We start from the raw sequence: 22,513 nt of genomic DNA, 5'->3' as shown, positions 1-22,513 counted from the left end.
CACGGGATCAATGAAGAGAGGCCCCGCTGATCAGGCAGATCCACTTGACCATATTATTTTATTTTTACTTCCCTCCACCTAAAAGATTTCAGTTTGTTGTTCAACTGAGTTGTACAGTTTATAGAAACCTGACATTTTAACAGGGGTGTGTAGACTTTTTATATCCACTGTAAATACAAAAGTAGCAATATTACTTTGTACTGCTCTCTTTTTGCACAGCAGCAACTAAAATAGATGCTGTATTTACACAGCATTTCTTTGAGGTCAGCAAAGTGAAGGAGGAAGTGGCAGCGGGGAAGAAGGAGAGGGTATACTACATACGTCCTATGTACTGTGACAAAGTTTATTTAGGAGTATGTAACACGCCCAATGTCCAAAACCTTTTAATGTTAAGTGGAGCACTTACAGGTATTCATCACCTCTCCTTGCAATACAGTACTCCCCCTGACAATGTCATAAGCTGCTTTATTTCCCCCAGAATGAAAGAGCCATGGTCCAGGGTCATAGTCTACTGTAAAGTTACAGTAGCTTCAAGCCCAACTCAGGACAGGTGGAAATCCCCCACAATCCAACAGTGGACTGTCCCTCAGTGTCCTCGCATCCAGAGCAGAGCTCATAAACCCAAGAATACTTGGAGGAACATCCAAACCGAGCACTACAGTCCCCATGGTGGAAGCTGAACCAAGGACCCCAGGGCAGTAAATTCAGCATGTTAAACACCGTGCTGCTCATGTGATAGGCAAGCCATAAACATTTCAATAACAACAAGCAAGGCTTCCAATAACAAAAAAAAAAAAAAAATTCTCCAATGCTAAAAGGGAACAATTAAAGGCTTCCAACACCATATCAGATTTCACCATATCTGTAAATAAAAATACCTAAGAAATGCAATCTAGGACAAGGTAACTTCTGCAAGAAATATTCCTCAGCACTCCTTTGCTGGAAGTGATCCGATTTGCAATCATCTCTCAGCAATGTTTGCTCTGCTTTGCATAACAGACAAAAAGGTAATTAAAAAATTGAGGACATCTAATTTACTAAGGCTACCGCCATTTGCATAGTGTCATGCTGGCTTCCCCTTATATCAGTCAAAATTAGATTTCTATAATCTCGTTAAACAAATCAGCTTTTAGAAGCCATTGCCAAAAATTCAAACCACTTAACCAAGCAGCATGGAAGCTGTAGCTTTCTTTGATGCCCTAACTCTTCGTCCATTACAGGCGCCTCCCACAAGTAATTGTGGCCCATCTTCCATTTGACCAAATTCCTCCTGTGTTTATACATTGTGAGTGGTTATTATGTGCTTCAAGAGAAACTCCAGCCAGTATAGAACAACTTCATTTCAAGCAGTTATGACCAGTGCCCACCCATAAGGGTTAAACCACAAGAGAATTTCATCACCCAGTTACTTGAAATGAAGCCACTTATCGACAAAGTCTCAGATGCACAACACTGGAAGCCACAAATTCCAACAAGTGGTTCCATTGCTCAGAAGCTCCATATCCAAAACTTCCATGTAGATTAGTTTAAAATCTTTCCTATTTAATGCAGACCGTTCAATCAGTGCTTACATCAGACTCAACTGAGTTTACAATTATTGGCTTACTTCAACCTTGCACAGCCTCCCGGTTGATTTGTGAGTGTTAATATCAGCTATAAAAAGGTTTATACAACCCATTTAAAATTGTGAGAAAGGAATATGGGGGTCATGATACCATCAGAGGGAGTATGGATATGGGGGTCATGGTACCATCAGAGGGAGTATGGATATGGGGGTCATGGTACCATCAGAGGGAGTATGGATATGTGGGTCATGGTACCATCAGAGGGAGTATGGATATGGGGGTCATGGTACCATCAGAGGGAGTATGGATATGTGGGTCATGGTACCATCAGAGGGAGTATGGATATGGGGGTCATGGTACCATCAGAGGGAGTATGGATATGGGGGTCATGGTACAATCAGAGGGAGTATGGATATGGGAGTCATGGTACCATCAGAGGGAGTATGGATATGGGAGTCATGGTACCATCAGAGGGAGTATGGATATGGGGGTCATGGTACATCAGAGGGAGTATGGATATGGGGTCATGGTACATCAGAGGGAGTATGGATATGCGGGTCATGGTACCATCAGAGGGAGTATGGATATGGGGGTCATGAATACAATCAGAGGGAGTATGGATATGGGGGTCATGGTACCATCAGAGGGAGTATGGATATGGGGGTCATGGTACCATCAGAGGGAGTATGGATATGGGGGTCATGGTACCATCAGAGGGAGTATGGATATGGGGGTCATGGTACCATCAGAGGGAGTATGGATATGGGGGTCATGGTACATCAGAGGGAGTATGGATATGGGGTCATGGTACATCAGAGGGAGTATGGATATGCGGGTCATGGTACCATCAGAGGGAGTATGGATATGGGGGTCATGAATACAATCAGAGGGAGTATGGATATGGGGGTCATGGTACAATCAGAGGGAGTATGGATATGGGGGTCATGGTACATCAGAGGGAGTATGGATATGGGGGGTCAGGGTAACATCAGAGGGAGTATGGATATGGAGGTCATGGTACCATCAGAGGGAGTATGGATATGGGGGTCATGGTACAATCAGAGGGAGTATGGATATGGGGGTCATGGTACAATCAGAGGGAGTATGGATATGGGGGTCATGGTACATCAGAAGGAGTATGGATATGGGGGGTCAGGGTAACATCAGAGGGAGTATGGATATGGAGGTCATGGTACCATCAGAGGGAGTATGGATATGGGGGTCATGGTACATCAGAGGGAGTATGAATATGGGGGTCACAGTATATCAGAGGAAACCACACGTGGGGGCAATGTATATCAGAGGAAACTCTAGATCGAGTGCATGATACGTAAGCGGAAGTTCCGATACAGGGGCATGATATATCATAGGAAGTTTGGAAGAGGGAGAATGGTCCATCAGAAGGAGCTCGGAATCATGGGCAAGGGTACATCAAAGAGTTTGGATGTGGGGCGTGGTACTTCAGAGAGAGGTTGAATGCAGGGGCACAGTACATCAGAGGGAGGTTGAATGCAGGGGCATAGGACATCAGAGAGAGCCTGAATGCAGGGGCATAGTACATCGGAGGGAGCCTGAATGCAGGGGCATAGTAGAGAGGGAGTTCAGATGCAGGGACATGGTACATCATACGGAGCTCCAAATTGGGGGCATGATACATCAAAGTTCCGGTGCAGTGGCATGATACATCATATGAAGTTTGCAGGAGCATAGTACATCACAAGGAGCTGTAAACCAGGGGCAAAGGCACGCCAGAAGGAATTCCGATGCTGAGACATGGTAAATCAGAAGGAGTTCAGATGTGGAGGCACAGTACATGATGGGGAGTTTGGATGCTACACCAGAGGGGAGTTCATATAGAGAGCATGCTATATCAGAGGGAGTTCATATAGAGAGCATGCTATATCAGAGGGAGTTCATATAGAGAGCATGATGTATCAGTGCTTGTGAGGAGGGACTATTCACTGTTCTGCATGTAATGGTTCTCTGTTTGGTTAAAGGATTTCTGACATTAAGAGAACCTGTACGATTAGAAATGTTTGCGCTACAACAGCTATATTGTTTCTTAAAGAGCAGATCAATGCTTGTCATCCTGATCCTGGCATCACTACACACTGAGATACTGACCTGAATCAAGCATGCAGGACCAAAAATATAAATTTTAAGACTTTATTAGCATCATGCCTGATCCATGTCAGTGAATCAATAGGTGGACAAGCAGCCTGCACAGAAAACGAAGCACAGATTTTCAGGGGCCTTCAGAGATGGATTGAAGCGTAGGGAAGCTAGAAGGCGAATATAGGCATCTTGATGTCTGCAATTAAACTCCAGCATTATTTTCTTTAGTTGCAATAAAGTAAATGTGTCATGAGGGAAATACTGGGGTTATCAGTTTGATTGCCCTTTTCTACACTTTCTCCAGTTCCCGGATATCTTTTTTTTGTGAATTGGTGCCCAAAACTGATCTGCATGTTCCAGATGTGATCTTACTAATGATTTGTACAGGGGCAAAATAATATCTCTCCCTGGAGTCTATACCTCTCAACACAAGAGAGGATTTTGCTCGCTTTGGAAAACACAGCATGCTATTATTAAGCTTATGATCTACCAGAACCCCCAGATCCAAACTGATACGAGGCATGAAGGAGCTCAGCTATGAGGAAAAATTAGAGGAACTGAATTTATTCTCTCTTGATAAAAGGAGATTAAGGGGGGATATGATCAATATGTATAATACATCAGTGGTTCATATAGTGAACTCGGTGTAGAGTTATTCACCCTGAGGTCATCACAGAGGACAAGGGGTTACTCTTTACGTCTGGAGGAAAAGAGTTAATCTCCAAAAACGCTTGAGGTGATTGTAGCCGTATTAGTGCATTTGCGACAGGAACAATTGAGTACTGTTTGTGATACTTTTTTTATTTGCACTAACATACAATTTAGAGGACAAGCTTTCGGGGAGTGTCCCCTTCTTCAGGTCTAAGCAGTACTGACAATTGTATGTTCGTGTAAATAAAAAAAGTATCACGGACAGTACTCAATTGTTCCTGTCTCCAAAAACAGAAATGCTTATTCACAGTAAGAGCTGTGAAAATGTGGAATAAACTCTCTCAAGAGCTGGATTTGGTCAGCTCAGTAGATTGTTTAATCTGGAACTAAACTCCCCCTGGGCATTTGTACCTACAGGTCACTTATAATAAAGCTTACCTGTAGGTACAAGGAATATCTCCTAAACATGCACTGTTTAGGAGAGATTCAGTGTCCCTGCAACTGATATCACCAGTGCATGCGCTGTGAAGGAATGGCATACCCGTGCCATTCTTTCAGAGCTCTGTGCTGCAGCCGAGTCTCCCAAATGGGAGTGACATCATTGCGGCTTGGTCAATCAAGCGGCCAGACCCCGCGAACCCGGAAGGAAGACTGGGCGAAGAGGGAAACCCTGTCAGCGGTGACAGCATGCTGCTGGAGGGCTTCGTTCTAAGGCAAGTCATTCATAATGTGCTAATATGCCGTGTACATTATGACATTATTTTAAAGGGGATTTTTTTTTCTTTGGCGGTTTACTACCGCTTTAAAAAAGGCCTGGATTCTTTCCTAAATGCACACAATATAACTGGATACAAATATTTATAGGTAGAGTTGATCCAGGGTATATCAGATTGCCTCTTGGGGGATCAGGAAGGAATTTTGTCCACTGCTGGAGCAAATTGGATCATGCTTTGTTGGGTTTTTTTTTTACCTTCCTCTGGATCAACTGAGTATAAGATTGTTTATATAGGATTGTATAATTTTTTTCCCCTTTTATTGGTAGAACTAGATGCACGTGTCTTTTTTCAACCAGACTAACTATGTAACTATGTACTGGGGTTGCGGATTGCTGACTTTGTGAAAATGCTAGTTGCCGGACAATTGAGGCTTCAAAGCTGTCTCACCAATCTGCAGATTGAATATGTCATTAGCATACTTGTAGGTCAGTGATTTGAAGCACTCAAGCCACAGATTAGCATTTTTTTTTAAAAAAGATAAGTAAGGAGCAGCCTTGGGGTTGATTTATTCAATGCGAATAGGCTGTGCACTTGGAAGTGTACTGAAAGTGCAGTTGATCTAAATCAGAGGGGAACACACAAGGACAATAAAAAAAAACAAAAAACAAAAAAAACAGTATTTTTGCTTGCACATCATTGGATGAAAGAAATCAGCAGAGTGGGAGGAGGGGCCTAAGAATGACGCCGTGAGGAGTAGGAGCTCCAGACATCTGCCACATGTGAGAGCAGATACCTTACCTGATCCCCGGGCCGATGCTGTGTCGGATCCCGCGGGGACCCCGAGTGCGGGTGGTCCTGGTGGCGGCCGATGAGGGTCGTCGGTGGTGATGGGTGTTGACCGGAGAAGCCCTTGGGAGAGTCGTGGGTGGCAGTGGTCGGAGGGGAGTGCTGGACTACCCAGACGCCGAAGGGCTGGGAGCTGAAAGCGGCAGTGCCGGAGGAGAAGGGGACAGTGAGATCGTGCTTGTGACAGACCATGTGACTACCCATGTGACTGACCAGGGGACTATGGCAGCAATTTTGAATGTGGCAATTTGTCCTAAAGGAATAGGAGCAGTGAGACAGCAGCCTTGGGAGACCCTGAAACACTCCAGGCCACTTTGACACACACAGTTCCCCCTATTGATCCACCTAGTCCCTCCTGGAAACTGACTTGGAGACATCGGTTGGGACTAAAAGTTCAGGGGGATTGAACAATCCTATATGGTCACCATGGAAGGTAGTGGTGAGTTGCTGTAGGTAACGGCAGGACATTTCATCCTTTTCTATTCCTGATACAATTGTTGCAATCTAAAATTCACCTGTGCACTGGGGGGTGGGAGAACTATGTGAGGATTACATGAGCCGGGGTGTTTAGGGTTGGCAGAACTGGCTAGATTATTACTAACACCAAAGTAACACAATAGAGGCGGTAAAAACCATCAGAAGAAAGGAAAAGAAGGTCTTTCCTTCTAACGGCAAATCCTTAAACAAAATGAAGAGTAGATCTGTTAAGGGGGGGGAAGCAAAAAAAACCCAATCAAATGCAAATACAGGTAAAATGAGAGTAATAACGGCGCTTTATAAATACTGAATAATAATAATAATAATAACAAGAAAATACATGCATCTGCAGGAGAAAAGCCCAGAGACCAAATCATAGAGAAACAGCATGCAGGAATTAAAAAGTATGATGGAGATCATGCCAGATTGTCATTTGGGATACTGCTGGAAGAGAATCAGACTAAAGAATTTATAAGCCTGAAAAGTGTAAGAGAACAAGGAAGTATGGAACAGCAAGGAGCCATGCCACAAATACCTATAAAAAATGAGATGGCGGAAACGTTCGCTAAAATAGAGATGTCTGAAAAGTGAGATGGGGACTTTACGCAATGATTTGGGTCGGGCACTAACTCGAGTTGAAGAAGTAGAGGGGAGAGTGGAGGCATTCACGCAATTAATCAATAAAATAGAAACACAAATGGAAGTGATGCGTACAGAGAAAGCTATCATTTAAAGCGGAAGATCAGGAGAATTGCAATAGAAGAAATACCTTAAGGATCAGGGGTCTACCAGAAGAAAAAAAACAGGAAGAGGATCTACGGGAGAAATTAAAGAGTTTGTAATCCAATAATGGGAAGATCAGCGACAGAAAAGTTAAAATTGAGAGAGTACATAGGATTAGATGGCCAAAAGGAATACCGGTGGAAAGCCTCAGAGAGAGAATATGGAAAGGATTACGTGACTCTACCAAAATAAAATATGAAACAAACTCATATTTTTGAGGCCATTGCTCCAGAGACACTGGCTAGAACAACTTTGAAACCGTTGTTGGAGCACGAGAGAGGAAAAAAGTTTGATATAACTGGGGCTTTCCAGCATGTTTATTCGGATGGAAAATCGGCAAGGCTGAGGTTCCCAGAAGATCTCAATGACTTCTGCGAGAAATTAGACTTGCAGAAAATAGACCTTGAAGGATGGTCAGAGGGGCTTGGAGAGAGTGGAAGGCAGGGATTAGGAAAATGGCAGCAGGTATCTAAGAAGAAGAAATGGGGGGGGGGGGTGTGGGGGGCTTGGGGGTGAGGGATCCCCCCCCTTTTTTTTCTCTCTCTCTCTTTCTCCTTTCCCCCCGGCTCTCCGCGGCCACATCATGATTCCCTCGCCCCTGGAGGGGCACTGAGATTTTTTGAGCTCAATGAGACTGAGGAGGTGTCAGTGGCCACAATCTAGGAGGAACATAAAGCACATATCGGAGGAATATTGATTTCAATGGGAGCAGAAAAAAAAGAAAGAACAAGGGAAAAAAATAAAGACAGTGATGGAGGAGTTCTACAGGTTAGAACAGTCACACAAAAAGAAGATAGGTATAGACATATATCAGAAGAGAAGTATTAAAAGAGAAGACTTAAAAGATCCTTTGGAACCGGAGTCGAGAAGGATATTCAACAGGGTCTCAAAAGAAAGATATCAGTGGGGGAATAGACCTGGAAAATACCTGATATGGAAACTAAAGGAAAAGAAATCCAAAAACTTTATAGAAAAAAATAAAGATGACAAAGGATAAATGGTGTACGCCACCACTGATATTGCTAATAGGTTCCAAAAATATTATAGCCAGCTATACAATGTGAGCCCCAGAAACCAAAAAGAAACAGAGGAGCAAAAAGAAGAAAAATAGACAGAAATATTTAAATAAAGTGGAGTTGCCAAGAATAGTAGAAGAAAAATTAGAGGCACTAGAGAGACCTATTGCCCTGGAGGAAATCACCTTGACTCTAAAAAATACGGCCAAAGGAAAGAGCCCTGGCCCGGATGGATATACTGTGGGTTATTATAAAAAATGTAGAGATCTCCTAGTCCCTAAAATGTGTGGTTATATGAATGCAATAGGGGAGGGGCTGGAAATGAGGGAGGAGTCATTGCAGGCACATATAACCGTTATACTTAAAGAAGGGAAAGATAGCACACAGTGTGCCAGTTACATGCCCATATCCCTACTGAACATTGACACCAAATTGTAAGCTAAGGTATTGGCAACCAGACTGAAGGAGTTGATGCTGGAGTGGATACACCTGGATCAAGCAGGATTCATTCCGGGAAGAGAAGGTAGGGACAATGGTCTGAGATCATTGCTCCTCCTACAAAGAGTAAAAAGAGAGAAACTGACGACATTATTCCTGTCAATTGATGCCAAAAAGGCTTTTGACAGGGTTAACTTGGGTTTCATGATTGATACGCTAGAGGTCTTAGGAATAGGGCCTAAAATGTTAAAGTGAATAAAAGGGCTTTATAGTGCTCCGCCAGCGGCGGTTAAGGTTAACAGATCCCTCTCCCAGTTCTTTAAAATGAGTAACGGAACCAAACAAGGATGCCAACTTTCTCCTTTATTTGTTTTATCCCTGGAACCTGTGCTGGCGAGGGTAAGACAGTGTGTAGACATAACAGGAATAAAGATAGGGGAAGTGGAGCATAAGGTGGCAGCAAACGCAGATGACATGTTGTTCTATATTGTAAATCCTAAAAAAAGTTGCCTAATTTAATGAGACTATTAAAACAATATGGTGAGCTATCAAATCTGAAAATAAACCCTGCAAACTCAGAGATCTTAAACATCAATATACCAAAAGCTGAGAAGCTGAGTCTACAAAAAGACTTTCCATTTACTTGGAGGGAAAAGGAAATAGGCTACTTGGGAATAAAAGTTACTCCTTCAATAAAAGCCCTGTACCAAGAAAATTCCATTACATTAGTAAACAAAATAAAGGAGGAGCTGGGGAGATTGTCAAAAGGTGGTGCTTCCTGGATAGGTCGCATAAACCTGATAAAGATGGTGACAGTACCAAAAATCCTGTATAAGTTTCACATGCTCCCAGTACATCTACCAGGATCTTTCTTCGGGATAATAAAGAAGATGATACTTAAGTTTATCTGGCAAAATAAGAAACTGAGAATTAGGTATGAGGTACTGTGTAGGGCAAAAGAGAATGAGGTTTTGCAATATTACACTATCTGAGTTTTTTTCTCCCTGGTTGGATGGTGGAGTCTATGCTGGAGGTGAGGATTCCTATAGAGTGGATACCAAAGAGGGTTTAGGATCCCATAAATTCCTAAAAGGCGTTTCATTCACCTTAATCTGGTGAGTACATTTGATGTTGGTTTTCACGGGTGGAAGGTGGAAGTTTCTTTATAATAGAAGAAGAATTTGAAAATTTCTGTTTGCACAAACTATTTTTGAATTTTGTGTTTATTAATTTTGATGGACTTCACTATTTATTTAATTTTTTATATATGTTTGCACTTTGTATATTGATTTGATATAGAGGTCTATGTTTGCGCTGTTTATTTATATATTTTTTACAAAAGAGAATGAGGGTTTGAGTATGCCAAATGTTAAGAAATATTATCAAGCGGTGATATTATCATGAATAGACTGGATATTTAATTCACAAGGGAAAGGTTGGGTGAATATGGAAGGGATCCTGAGTAAGGCAAAGTTAGGGAAGATGGTTTGGGTACCACATAAAACTTTCTTTGTCAGTGGACTAATATTCACATCTAATGTGCGGAATTTAAGTGTTTGGGATAAATTTGTAAGCAAAAGGGATGGAAATATAATTCAGTTATGATTCCCTTGGTGGTAACAGAATATTTCCCCCCAGGGAAGGATAATATTTCTGGAAATGCATTAAAGATCAGAATGCACGTTTGAAAGATATACTGAATAAGGGGAACTTGCACACTTTTTCTGGCTTATAGAAAAAAAAATAATAATAATTATTTTTCACATTAAACGAGTTATGGTATGGCCAATTAGGTCATTTTATTTCAATGCTCCCATAACCACTGAGGATGTCAGAGGATCTGTACCCATTTGAAAAACTGCTGAATGCAACTATAGTTCCAAAACAAAGCACCTCCAGGATTTATAAGATTCTTATGGATATGGAAGGTACGGATCCTCCTGAGTTTTTGGAAAAATGGGAACAGAAGACTGGAACAAAGCTGAATGAGTAATAAAAGAATAAAATATTCAAATTAACACGAGGTGATGAATATGAGCACACAGTTGAAATTAATTAGAAATGTTTGGCTAGGTGGTGTATTACACCGAGTAAGGCACATAAACAACAAATAGATGTTTCACCCTTATGTTGGAGAGGATAAGGAAACAATGGTACATATATGGTGGGACTGTCCGAAAATACAGGATTACTGGAAGGGAATATTACAATATATTCAGGAAATATGTGAGATTACTGTACAGAGAGACCTGTGGACATGTTTATTTTATATATTTCAACCTTTAGTAAAACTACATAAGAACAGGGTACTAGATCATCTAATCCGTGAGGCTAAGAGCTTGATTCCCACATTCTGGCTTGCCCCAGACCCACCAATAATAAATGATTGGGGTAACAGAGTGTAAAATATCTACAGGATGGAGGAGTTGTGTCATATTGAGAAGGAGAGAATAGAAAAATTTAGGAAAATGTGGAGTAGCTGGTTAATTTTCAAAACATCTAAAATATATCTGGAACTGGTGGAACTATACGTGGAAGAGTATCAGAGGGAGTTTTAATGGAATATCTGACAGAGAGAGGGAGATGGGAGGGAAGGGATACAGATATAGATAGATAATCAAGAGAAAGGATAGAAACTAGGATTTCGGTATGGACTGGGGAAAGTGGAATGGGGGAGGGTGGGAGGAAGGGAGTGGGAGGGGATACGATGATGCAAATGGAATTTATGTATTGGTGAAGTTATTTTTATGTGTATTAGATGTGTTTTTTGTATTGGAAAAAATAATATATATAATATATATATAGATATAAAAAGAAAAAAAAAAGAAAGAAATCAGCAGAGCTTCCCCTTGGATCTAAAGCAACTGCACTTGCAGTGCACGTGAAGTGCACAGCCTATTTACCTTTAGTAAATTAACCCCTCTGTGTGTCTCTTGCGACAAGTTTCCTGTAAAGAGTAAGTGCACCTCTGTGTTAAAAATAGAATAGCTCAGCTGTGCTGCTCATACCTGGATCATTTAGTACAAAAATCTCTAAAATTATCATTTCTGCACAGCACATTCCTTCAAGTAAAAAACTGCCAGAGAAGAGAGACAGATGGCAATGTAATCGCTTATGTATAAAGAACCCCAAAGAGGACCTGTACTGAGACAAATATACGCTGCCACTCACTGAGGATTTCCCCTTTCAAAATTCAGTGGAGTGGAAGTGGAGGAAGTTGTACTAATCAAAAGCATCAAAGCATCAATCTCTCTTCAATCAGTGACCCAAAAAAGCATGCAGATCAGGTGTTCTAACAGCATACTCATTCAGATCATCGACAATCTAAAGCTTTACAATCACTTTAATAAAGTGGTTGTAAACCCAAAAACCAAATCAATATAATCCTACAGTTGAAAAGATTTTACCTTTACTATGTATTTGAGCTTAGTTTGGTATCTTGAAGCAATCCCCTTCTCCAGAAATGGCCAACCCCCCTGCTCTTCTAAACAGAATAAATCCGACACAAGGAGAAAAATGGTGTAGCCAGTGGCTCTGAGGCTATTTATTTCAGTATAAGTATCTTTTCTTCCAGTAGGCACCCAAAGAAAATCCAACTACACATGAAGACATCATAGAAACTTCTTGCTGTGTCTTAGTGGAGAACTTAAAGTGTTACTAAACCCAGGACCCCGCATTCACTATATCTGGTCTCCCCGGACCCTGCATTCACTATATCTGATCGCCCACAGTACACACAACATGGAAATGCAATTAAGTTAATATAAACTGCTAAATACCTTTTCTCATCAGCAGTTAAAGCAGTCTTGTGACTCCTATCAGTGTCCAGCTAAGCACTGATTAAAGCTTGTAGGAGGAGTTTTAATTCTGCTCTGATGTCCTATTGGTCCTGTGCTGATCACCTGCACCTTCCCAAAGAAAAAAAAACTAACAATATACACTAAAGTGAGCATGTGCAGCTTGCCCCCAAGGCTCTGTACTATCAGCAGATGGATGGGGACAGTAAAAGAAGGGGAGGATCAGAGATGAAGGGTCAAACAGTCTTTTTACACAATGCGGAAGATTAACCTTTTAGGTTCCACAGTGTGTATAACAAGCATGCTTTACTACATTCTATTGTAAAGCGCTGAGCAAACTGTTGGCGCTATATAAATCCTGTATAATAATATAATATTAATATACAGACTGATTTTACTGTTGTGGGTTTAGTAACGCTTTAAACAAACATCTAACTTCTGTGTCTTTTAATCCCTGCAATAAACTAAGATAGAAGCTTGTATATCCAAAAGATCCAACACCTAAACACAAGCGAAGTAACCTGGTATAAGCAGTACAGTGTAGTGAATGAAAAAATGAATGAAAAAAACCCTCTACATTGGGGATACAAAACACTTTCTCAACTATCGTAAAAAAACAACAATTTAAGGCAAATTCTAGAGGTCAAGGCTCATCAGTTTTTCTACACTTTAAAGAAAAGGGACGTTCTTTTAAGGACAATCAGCTAAAGTTTGGACAGAAGACAACCAGTTTGCAAGAGGCATGAAAGAAGCCATCTACTTCAAATTGGAACAACCTTACCTGAGCTGGGTGGGGGCCTTCAACACCATCCAGCTAACAAAAATAATGCCATTGCAACTACCCCGTTGATTTGAAAATTCATACTTTCAGACACGCAGAAAGCAGAATTAACAACTATGCAGCTATTGTGACTTCAATCATGGGATTCTACAGTATAACTAGAACATTGTACAACTTTCACACCTCCCATCTTGTTAAATCCAGGACACTGAATTCACTAGATCTGGTCTCCCACAGTACACAAAATATGGAAGTCCAATTATTTTAGTAAATATAAAAACTGCTAAATACCTTTTCTCATCAGCAGTTAGAGCAGTCATGTGACTTCTATCAGTGTCCAGCAGAACACATGTTAAAGCTTGTAGGAGGAGTTTTCTGTCTGCTCTAGGTAGATGTAGAACCCCTGACCTCTGTCTGGACAGTGCTGATTGGCCCTGTGCTGATCACAAGCACTCTCTCAAAGAAAAAAAAAACCTCTCTAGCAAAACACACAAAATTGTGCATATGCAGAGTGTCCCCATGTCTTATCAGGAGATATGAGAGAGACACTGGAAGAATGGAAGGATCAGAGAGGTCAGGATCAAACAGCATTTTTACACAATGCAGAGGATTAACCCCTTAGGTTCCACAGTGAGTATAACAAGCATGCTTTACTGCATATACAGACTGATTTCACTGTTGTGGGTTTAGTAACACTAAGTCCCAGGCCCAGGTTCCACATATCCCATTACCTCGGTGGATCACTCCACAGCCTTCCCTGTCTTGAACGCTGCAGAGAATCACATCATTCCTTGCAGCATTCATCTGTGCACTCAGGCAGCGGGTTTGAATGATGAGCCCCTAAGGAATGGGTCCCTGACACCATGGGCTCACAGGAATTGGGAAAGTGGAAGACAGCCAGCGCTGTACCCTGGGAATGGCAAATCAGCAGGAGAAAGCACTGGAGAGAAAGTATTTCAATTAGAAATGTTTTTCTTGTTTTTTGTTTTTTTTTTTAAAAAGTGACTTGGCTGTATTTTTAAAGGCTTAATTTTCCATTTGCAAAAAATGTAGTAACTGCAGCAACACTGATCTCATGAACAAAGTGCATTTATTCATTTTTTGCAACAAAGCCTGCAGAGCAATCCCCTGATCAGTGCATACCGGGTGCAATGCACAAGCTCCTGCAATGTTCCCCTTTAGCTTTAGACCCTGCTGGAGGAAGTGTGTCATTGAAGTACAGAGTGGTGAGAGTGATGAGGAATTGCTGGTATGCTCTGTGTAGACCCTCTGCCGTGGTGGCAGATGGGACATGCTGTCATTCAGTAAAAGTGATCCCAAACCTGGATAATGTGGCCATGCAGGCAGAGCCACATATGGCTTTGCTAAATTCAAATGAAAATAGAATGCGGCTTATACACGCACCCCATGATTCAATTAAAAGGAAGAGGGAGCAGTTTAGGTTTTGGGGATGGTATGTGAACATGCTTCCTGTTACACCCTGAATTCAGGCGTAACAGTCTAAAAAGTGAAGTTCGCTTTTAAAAAGGTTAAGATAGAATGGGGCTTTAATCTCCTAGATCGTAAACTCCAAGGAGCAGGGTCCTCCTATCCCTCTTGTATTGAACTGTATTGTGTCCCTTTATATTGTAAAGTGCTGAGCAAACTGTTGGTGCTATATAAATCCTGTATAATAATAATAATAATAATACAGGAACCTCAGTGCCATAGGGCAAGAGTGCTAACCACTTGGTCACTAGCATATATGTGGTATGAACAAGCATGTTTATGCAACCAATGGCAAAAAGCTAAGCAGCAGGCCTATGAATGCACAAGTAGCCACACTACACAATGTCTACGACCAGAGTTAATGTACTTCCACTACTTAAATTCGCAGCCAGAGCTTCAATTTACACTGATAAACGTCTTGTTTAATTGACCTTGACTCAAGTGACCTCATCCGGCTGTGCAGAAGGCCCTAAAAGCCTTGGTTGTTGCGAGTACCATGCACTTGCCATTAAATAATTATTATTTGTGCCGCTATTGTAGAGCTGAACAAGGCTCTGGATTTTCAGGCGTTGAGAGCTTGCTGGCGTTTTAATCTACAGAGTTCACTCTGAAAGATGGCACCCTTCATCTTTTGCCTTGAAAAGAAGCTGCTCCATGCAGACACAAGGAAGAATGAAATGTCACTCAATAACCAGTGCACAGCTTAAAAGCCCATTTACATCTAGACTTGTGGGTTCTGGTAGGTTCAAGGGAGAAAGTAGTCTTCAGATGTATAGACCTCCTACCTAGCCATTGAATTAATGCAGTTACACTATAGAAGACAGAAGCATGGATATGAAATCTCGGTCAATACAGCATTTGCAGAGTTAAGTGCTCTAATGTCAATTCATGTTCTACCTAAACCAAAACGGTGACTTTATTCTTGCAAGACGTGCGGGACAAGGTAACAAAGGAGGAAGCTGCAGTATTATCAGATGTAAAGCCTGGCTGTAATTTTCATATCCGAAATTAAAAGAAAAGCTGCTCAATCAATCTTCCAGACCTTCTATTAAGCAGCCTCATGGAAGGACTTTTCCTTTTTGAAACAACCTACTCCTCAATTAATCAGAAGCAAGTAATGAGAATTTGTTTGACATTTTTTGCAAGAATTGCATGTATTTAGGCCTGTGCTTTGTCATAAAAAAGGGACCAGGCTTGGGGTAACAGCTCCTATTGGCGTCCATTGTAGGACATTACCTTCTCCTTACATTTGTTCACTTACTGGGTTTTTGGCTTAAAAGGCTCGTCCCACCCCCCATATCGTCTGGAATTCACTCAGGTGAATGACAGGTGCCCTCAGTTCCTCCTGGGATACATGACATGGAATCCTTCATAGTGAGGAGGAGGGGGGCAGGACTAGCGGCACCTACACCCAGAATAGCTGGCAGCTGTCACAGGCAGCATAGCAGTGCCAGACCTATGCAGCGGCTGCAGAGAGGAGGATCCCAACAGCTCAAAGATGGATCCGCTAGCTAGGTGGGTATCCTTACTGTGCAGAAGACATTAAAAAGTAAGCGGGGGGAAAAAAATAATAAGGGGAGGGGGGGCCTGAAGTTCCTTTTTAAAATGATACTAAAGTCAATTTGGAAAAAAAAACAAAAAAAACGTCATCCTTCCATGCTCTGTGTAAGTCTAGGTTCACACCTATGCATTTTCCATTGTGTTTTGCAGAAACGCACGGCAGTCCATTTAACATGGGACAGGTTCACATCTCCGCGTTTTTACACGATGCGTTTTTTGGAAAGGGTCAGGAACTTTTTTTTTTTTTTAAACGCAAAATGTTGTGTTTTTCGTTCAATAGACTTCAATAGAGATGCTACAGAAATGCATGTAGTGCATTTTGGTTGCATTTTGCATTGTAATCTGCCCAGCAAAAAAATGCTAAAAACGCATCAAAAACACATGAGCAAAAATGCAAAACGCACTGAAGAAACAGATCAAACGCAAACTGCTTTAGATGTGAACCTAGCCTAAGGGTTCTGCACAAAGCAGTCCTGATCCTCCTCTTTTTAGGTTCCCCACCGGCTCTCCAGCCGCTCCCCCCTGCCAAGTGCCCCCCATAGCAAGATGCTTGCTCTGTTGGGCACTCGTGTACTCTCAAGCCAGCTGTGTGTGTTCACTGACACACAAAAAGCAGCTCAGCTCAGCCCAGCCCCCCCAAGAGACACATTGCTGGACTGAGATGGGGCCCAGGAAAGTATAAGGGGAGGATGGGGGTGAAGCTGCATGCAGAGGGTTTTTTACATTAATGCATAGAATGCATGAAGGTAGAAAAAAACTTCTGCCTTTAGAACCACTTTAAGCCAGAGGTGAACTCAATATGAAATTCAGAAGCCCAGTCTGTCCAATCCAAAGCCAGCACGTTTTTCTTTTAGAGTAAGCTCCATTGCAACTAGAAAAATCCCCCAAGAGCGGCTTCTGAGCAGCAGCTTTTCAGCAGTGCCTATTCACATGCATGTTTTTTCCCCTAAAGTGGTTTTCATGGAAATCAATGAAAACTCATTAAAATACATGTCAATGCACAATGACGCACATTAGCATGCATTGTTGTGCGTTAACGGGTGCTCCCATCCACTTTCTATTAAATGTATTTTATGTGCTTCGATGATGTTGCCTTGTCTTACGTTTTGATGCATTTCTTTGAATTATATTGGAAAAAACATCAAGCAAAAACACAACCATGTGAGCCAACCTAACCCATAGAAGGTTGCCTTGGCAGGGACACAAGGAAGTTGCATGTAAGAGTGCTGAAGAACAAAACATGGAGGGGAAATATCCCTAAATGGAGTCATTGCTAATGCACAACAGAAACCAGTGCTGTCGCTGTGAAAATTGCAATGGCTTGCTTGAAACTGATAAATGAATAGTTATAATCCCAGCGCAATAGCAGAACAATAATGCTTGCTTGTGCAAATAACTATTGTGTGCAGAATTAAGAGCCGTTTGTGGCCCCCTCAACACATCACAAGGGAGACAGCCTGAGCTGGATTTGGGGATTGGCAAAGTTGTTCATTAGCATATTAGCAGCTCATCTAACTTTAGAAAGTAAGACACAATATATAAAGTGTATAAGTCTATAAAGCAGAGGTAGACATCCTTTTGAGTTTAGTATGCCAAAAAAAGTTTGTAAAAAAAATTAAGAGCGCCCATCATACCTTCCAAATTTAGAACTTGAGAAAGAGGGAGATGAGGACATGCTACACGCACCACAGAAAAATTGGGCATGGTTGAATTATGCTAAAAAAATGGGTGAATCTGAGCCTACTCATGTATACACCAAACATGTAAACATAATTACAGAAGCACAAATAAGAGTCTTACAGACATACAAAAACCTCAACACAAAGGATACATTTTTTTTACAGTTGAAATTCTTTCATTTCAATGCTTTTTGTAACCTTTTTACACCAATTACTGTGAAAAATTTTCAAAAAAATACTGGAAATTAAATTCTTTAAATTTCTACCCTCAAGTAGCCCCTTGGATGGCCTTGATACTGGCTTTGCACAGCTACGTTGAGGGAGCTGAGCTCTGAGGTGAAGGCGTTAAAATTCCCTGGCTGCAGTATTAGCATTAACAGGGGTGTCCAGAACCAGAAGCAGTGTCCACTGGAGCTTGGACTGTAAAAGGTGGGCATGTGCAAGCGAGGAAAAAGTGTGGATGACATCTAGGTTTGGTGCCTATGGAAGGGGGAACCAGCTTGGGACTTTACTACAGTTGGGCGGTCCTCTTCATACACAGCCTCAAGCATCCTCACCTGTCAGTGTGCTTTTGTCAGGGAGGTGGGCGCAAGCAGAAAGGCGCTGGATGTCATCCCTAGCATGCATGCTAGGGGATGCAGACCTCTGGTTTAAAGTATAAATGTACTTCCCCTGACTTCATGTACATTCACTGACTTCATGGCTAAGCCCTGCAGTCTTCCATTACCTGACCAAGACGATGGACTCAGAGGCAGTGGGCACCCTTAAAGGGCAAATCAATGGTAGTTGATAAAACATAGCCACAAAGTCAAATAAAACAGGATCAGAAGGGCTTTCTCAGTAATACAGGTAATACACCTAGTAGTACCTGTTTTTAGATGTGATGCTTACGAATAAATTTAAAAATGAGGACGGCATGGCATGCAATGCCAAGCTACGGTTTCTAAAGCGAGCAAAATCCTCTCTTGTATTAGAAGAAGTATAGACTCCAGAGAGAGATATCATATTACCCCGGTACAAATCATTAGTAAAACCTCATCTGGAATATGCAGTTCAGTTTTGGGCACCAATTCACAAAAAGAACATTGGGGAACTGGAGAAAGTACAGAGAAGGGCAACCAAACTGATAAGAGGCATGGAGGAGCTCAGCTATGAGGAAAGATTAGAGGAACTGAATTTATTCTCTCTTGAGAAGAGGAGATTAAGGGGGATATGATCAACATGTATAAATACATAAGGAGGGATATGATCAACATGTATAAAGACATCAGTGGTTCATATAGTGAACTCGGTGTAGAGTTATTCACCCTGAGGTCATCACAGAGGACAAGGGGGCACTCTTTACGTCTGGAGGAAAAGAAATTTAATCTCCAAAACACGGAAAGGTTTCTTCGCAGTGAGAGCTGTGAAAATGTGGAATAGACTCCCTCAAGAGTTGGTTCTGGCCAGCTCAGTGGATTGCTTTAAAAAAAGGCCCGGATTCTTTCCCAGATACACAGAATATAACTGGATACTAACATTTATAGGTAACGTTGATCCAGGGAATATCTGATTGCCTCTCGGGAGATCAGGAAGGAATTTACTTCCCTGCAGGAGTAAACTTGATCATACTTTGCTGGGTTTTTTTTGTCTTCCTCTGGATCAACTGTGGGTGTAGGATAACTTTTTTTTTTTTTTTTTAATGGTTGAACTGGATGGACTTTTGTCTTTTTTCAGCCAGACTAACTATGTAAGGCCAATGTTAAAGATCAACACCAGGAAAAACATTTCTGTTGCTGGCTACAACAATCATTTAAAGATGCCAGTAATTAGTCTATGCCCCCAGGCCTAAACCTGTTACTATTTTAATTCCCTGCAGCCAGTATCAACAACCCTACTGCATGCTCCCCTAGGTAGGTCCACAGGCTCCCATCACATAATTCTGTAAAACCTCATCCCTTCTATCCACTGTTTCCACATAAAGTTACCATGGACTCAGTCACACGAACGTTCCGATCGGGTCTGCGTGTCCGTTCTTCCGGCAGACATGATCAGACCCTCCATTCTCCTCTATGTAAGCAAACATATGTCCACTTACACCCGCCTACATCCAATCCATCTGCTAAAAACCAAACTGACAGGGATTCATTCCCCTCTGCCTCTGAGGATCGAATGGAACGGTGATTACAGCCAACCACAGAGGACAGTGGGCTGTGTCTGCTCTACATAAGCAAAGTGAACATAGACCCGTCATCCGTCTGCTCAGTGGGTGATCAGTGGACAGATCCCCTGCTAAGCAAGCGGATCGAAGACAGAGTACTGTACAAAAAATATATTTAATCTCTGGATTTATTTTCCTAGTTGCTATATATAGCTATATATATATATACACACATACATACATTTACATAGCTCTAAGAAGGTTATATTACTTTACGTACCTGAACCAACAGGAGATGAGCCCACACTCAGACTCTGCAGGCTGCCATTCCTGAGCAATGTAGGAGACCTCTGAAGGCCAGAACTTGCTGTACTGCCTGCCGCAGAAGCCACAGAGGATGTGGGGGAGGCAGAAGATACAGAGAGGTGGGACGCTGTGTCCTGATTCTTGCTCCCTTTAGGCCGTCCAGGCCCATGCTTACTTTGTTTATTTCCTTTTCGTTTCTTCTCTTTTACCGCATCCTCTTCCATCATGGAGGATTGTACCCGCTTATATCCTGATACAGAGAGTCCGGTATTCATGTAATCCCCAGAAACACCATCAAAGTTTTTGGTCTGGAAAGACATAACTGGATTTGTTGGAAGGCCCATCAGGGAACTGAAAGTGTTTACTGTCCCTTCCTGCAGAGCTGCCTCCCCTTTGGAAGTATCTTTGGTTGACAGCAGCTGCTGAGGATGGTGATAGGTATCAGTTCGCATTTCTGACTCAGAAAAACTCAGAAATTCTTGCGGTGATTGAACCGAACTTCCAGAAGACGATTTAACACTGCCGGGTGTTCCCAAAAAGCTGCCTGTAAAAAAAAAAAAAAAGAAACAGACAAAAAAATTATTGAAAATGTATGTACACGCAGGTAGTAGCCCTTTATCTACCAAAGCGAAGACAGAAGAGACTCCCTACCTAAAAGGAATGTATAGTGGTTCCACATATGTTTTTGTTATTACTGTGATCACAAAAATAAACACACACATACATATTTATTTTTAATAAACTTGGGGTTATAGGAATATATCACATCTAAATACTATGCAGCCTTCCATACAGCCAACACGCTGAGCTCTGGCTGTTTTTTCAAGCCTGTCACTAAGGCTACTTTCACACTGCTCCAAAAGCACTAAAACACACATATGCAATTTTGCCATATTTCCAGTGTGTTTTGCACCTGTGAAAAAAAAGACATGAGACTGGGGGGGACGCACCAAAAACATGTTTTTGATGCGCTTTCCATTCATTTCAATGAGGAGGTGTTTTTTGGTACAGTTTTTTTTTTTAACCACACCAAACACACACCAAAAATGCAGCTTGCAGGACTCTGAAAAATGCAGCTGACTCCCAACAGACCAATGTGAAGCATTCCATAGGATTTAATGTTCATGCGGTTTTTTTTTTCTATCCAAATACGGAAGAAAAATGGATCAGTGTGAAAGCAACCTAAGAGCGAGTCTCCACTGGCAGCAAACAGGGCATTTTATTCCACCCCTGACGTGGCCAGAACCCGCCTTGTACAACCACGACAACGATGGGCACAGTACCTACAGAAATAGAAAAGTGGCCTTTCAAAGCTGTGGCAATAAAAAGCAGCAACGTGGGGCAAGCTTCAACTTTGCATCCCAAGAGTGGTCAAACATGTTCAAAAACCACTTGCAAAAACTTAACAAAAAAAAAAAAAAAAAGGCTGCAGGAAGTGAGCTGTATAGTGCATGTGCACTTCCCTGACGCCAAAATACGCTAGGATTTTATGCTGTACGGGCCAAACCGCCTGTGTTCATGAGGCTTTATACAGGTTTCCAGGACTGTCAGTCACTTGACTCTTTGCCACCAGTTACAGCAATGTATCACAAATTAGCTACTAATAGACAATCAATTTCTTACATAGAAGCCAGCCTGGAACATTTGAGGACGATAGACATGCTCCATATTTAGATTACGTGCTGATGTTTCTCACAGTGAATGTTGGTGAAGTGCAGTATATTAAAAAAAAATAAAAATAAAGTGCTTTCTGCTTCCACTAAGACCCTTTTAATATATACAGGTGACACTCGAAAAATTAGAATATGGTGCAAAAGTTCATTTATTTCAGTAATACAACTTAAAAGGTGAAACTAATAAATGCGATAGACTCATTACATGCAAAGCAAGATAGTTCAAGCCGTGATTTGTCATAATTGTGATGATTATGGCTTACAGCTCATGAAAACCCCAAATCCACAATCTCAGAAAATTAGATTACTACATGCAATCAATAAAACAAGGATTGTACATAGAACAATATCGGACCTCTGAAAATTATAAGCATGCATATGTACTCAGTACTTGGTTTGGGTCCCTTTTGCAGCAATTACTGCCTCAATGCGGCGTGGCATAGATGCTATCAGCCTGTGGCACTGCTGAGGTGTTATGGAAG

The 22,513-nt window shown here is 41.6% G+C and overlaps 1 protein-coding gene across 3 annotated transcripts in view; it reads right to left on the bottom strand.

The window, feature by feature from the left end:
* The window catches only part of MLLT10 (MLLT10 histone lysine methyltransferase DOT1L cofactor), a 272,303-nt gene that overhangs the window by 102,840 nt on the left and 146,950 nt on the right, over nucleotides 1-22,513 (bottom strand). For all 3 annotated transcript variants that reach the window (XM_089693742.1, XM_089693743.1, XM_089693744.1), the window contains one exon: nucleotides 20,333-20,902. In XM_089693742.1, coding sequence (XP_089549868.1) covers nucleotides 20,333-20,902 — 570 coding nt within the window. The remainder of the gene's footprint in view (nucleotides 1-20,332; nucleotides 20,903-22,513) is intronic.

The sequence above is a fragment of the Staurois parvus genome, unplaced genomic scaffold, assembly GCF_062004578.1.
Source record: "Staurois parvus isolate SC_StPar_1 unplaced genomic scaffold, SC_StPar_1.0 ptg000636l, whole genome shotgun sequence".
In the NCBI taxonomy this organism is placed as follows: Eukaryota; Metazoa; Chordata; class Amphibia; order Anura; family Ranidae; genus Staurois; species Staurois parvus.
The sequence above is the reverse complement of the archived record's forward strand: the minus strand, read 5'-3'. Positions and strand labels throughout refer to the sequence as shown.